At 43.2% G+C, this 1610-nt stretch overlaps 1 protein-coding gene across 10 annotated transcripts in view; it reads right to left on the bottom strand.

Annotated features, from left to right (window-relative positions):
* The window catches only part of LOC106868309 (A-kinase anchor protein 9), a 351276-nt gene that overhangs the window by 152921 nt on the left and 196745 nt on the right, over positions 1-1610 (bottom strand). For all 10 annotated transcript variants that reach the window (XM_052970882.1, XM_052970883.1, XM_052970887.1 and 7 more), the window contains one exon: positions 445-889. In XM_052970882.1, coding sequence (XP_052826842.1) covers positions 445-889 — 445 coding nt within the window. The remainder of the gene's footprint in view (positions 1-444; positions 890-1610) is intronic.

Raw genomic sequence — 1610 nt, 5'->3', positions numbered from 1 at the left:
TGTGTGTGTGTGTGATGGACTCTCCCATCGTTAGATGTATGAGGGTTCGACAATTTCTTACCGAACAACCACACAGATGATTTGTTTATAGCAAACAAATGCTTGTGTACCCATAAGCTCACTCCCTCCATCAGATCATCATTACCTGTACAGGTGCAACATGTCAGATGTTGAAATGATTGCAAAGTAACATGAAATGAAGTGCTTTGCTCAAGAACACAATGCAACACCCAGTCTGGAAATCGAACCCACGATCTCGCAATCATGTGTGCAACACCTTAACCACTGAGCCAAATGCATGCACACACACACACACAACACAAATACATACCCTGCCTTCGCATTTAAATAAAACACAACATCAATGTAGACACAAAACGCTCCCACAAACAACACATATACACAATCGTGCACACCACCATACACACACACCCAGTGACTCACCTGTATGTTCGGCAGACATTCTTTTGCCGATTCCCTGTCTCATAGTAGAGATCTGTATTTCGTGCTGCTGTTGCAGAGCATCAATCTCATCTTGAAGGTTGAAGATGTCCTTCGTTGATTCTGTTACCATGGAGTCCGTCCTGGCCTTCAATAGTTGCTCATACTCTCTCAAGATCCTCGACCGTAACAACAAGATCTCGTCTTTCTGTTCTTCCAGACACTTGTAGATGGCGTCTCCGCTGTTGCCGTTGGAGTCGTTCAAGCGCCAGTGGCTTGTGCCGGCATCGGCTGCTCCGCTGGTGTCTCTGCTGTCGCCACTGCCGCCACCGCTGCCACCATGGGAGTCGATCAGGGTGGAGGAGGTGATGGAGCGTGGCGGACAGTTGACGATGTCTTCAGGTGGTGTTTGACTGTTGGGGGGTGCTACCAAGTCTTTGGAAATTACCTGTAGGGGAGTAGTGAGAGTGAGTGAGATGTACATTGAGAGAGAGAGAGGACAAGAAGGAGAGAAAGAGAGAATAAAAAGGAGAGAGAGAGAAGACAAAAAGGAGAGAAAGAGAGGACAAGAAAGAGAAAGAGAGAATAAAAAGGAGAGAGAGAGAAGAAAAAAGAGAGAGAAGAAAAAGGAGAGAGAGGACAAGGAGAAAGAAAGAGAGAACAAAAAGGAGAGAGAGAGAAGAAAAAAGAGAGAGAAGAAAAAGGAGAGAGAGGACAAGGAGAAAGAGAGAGAGAACAAAAAGGAGAGAGAGAGAGAGAGAGAACAAGGGGAGCAAGAGAACAAGGAGAGAGAACAAAAAGGAGGGAGAGAGAGAGAGAGAGAAAGTAGTAAAGGGAGACATAGTAAGAGAATGAGTCAAAAAGAGAGAGAGAGAGACAAAGTGAGAGAATGAGTGAGAGTGAGAGCAAGAGAAAGAGAGGGAGGGAGACTGGGAGAGATGAGATGGTAGACAAGAACGAAAATTAGGATGAAGAATAAAAAGGGAAAAACAACAAAAATGACAACAGCTTACGGGGGTTCAATTAGTATCATTACTAGTATTATTATCATTATTATTATTATTATTATTATTATTATTAATATTATTAATATTTAAACCCTTCTATCTTGAGACAATGAAGATGGAATGGAAGATGGAGAAAACCAGACAAAAAACCTCAGGAAACTC

Source organism: Octopus bimaculoides, chromosome 9 (assembly GCF_001194135.2).
Source record: "Octopus bimaculoides isolate UCB-OBI-ISO-001 chromosome 9, ASM119413v2, whole genome shotgun sequence".
Lineage (NCBI taxonomy): Eukaryota > Metazoa > Mollusca > Cephalopoda > Octopoda > Octopodidae > Octopus > Octopus bimaculoides.
This window is presented reverse-complemented; position numbering and strand designations above follow the sequence as displayed.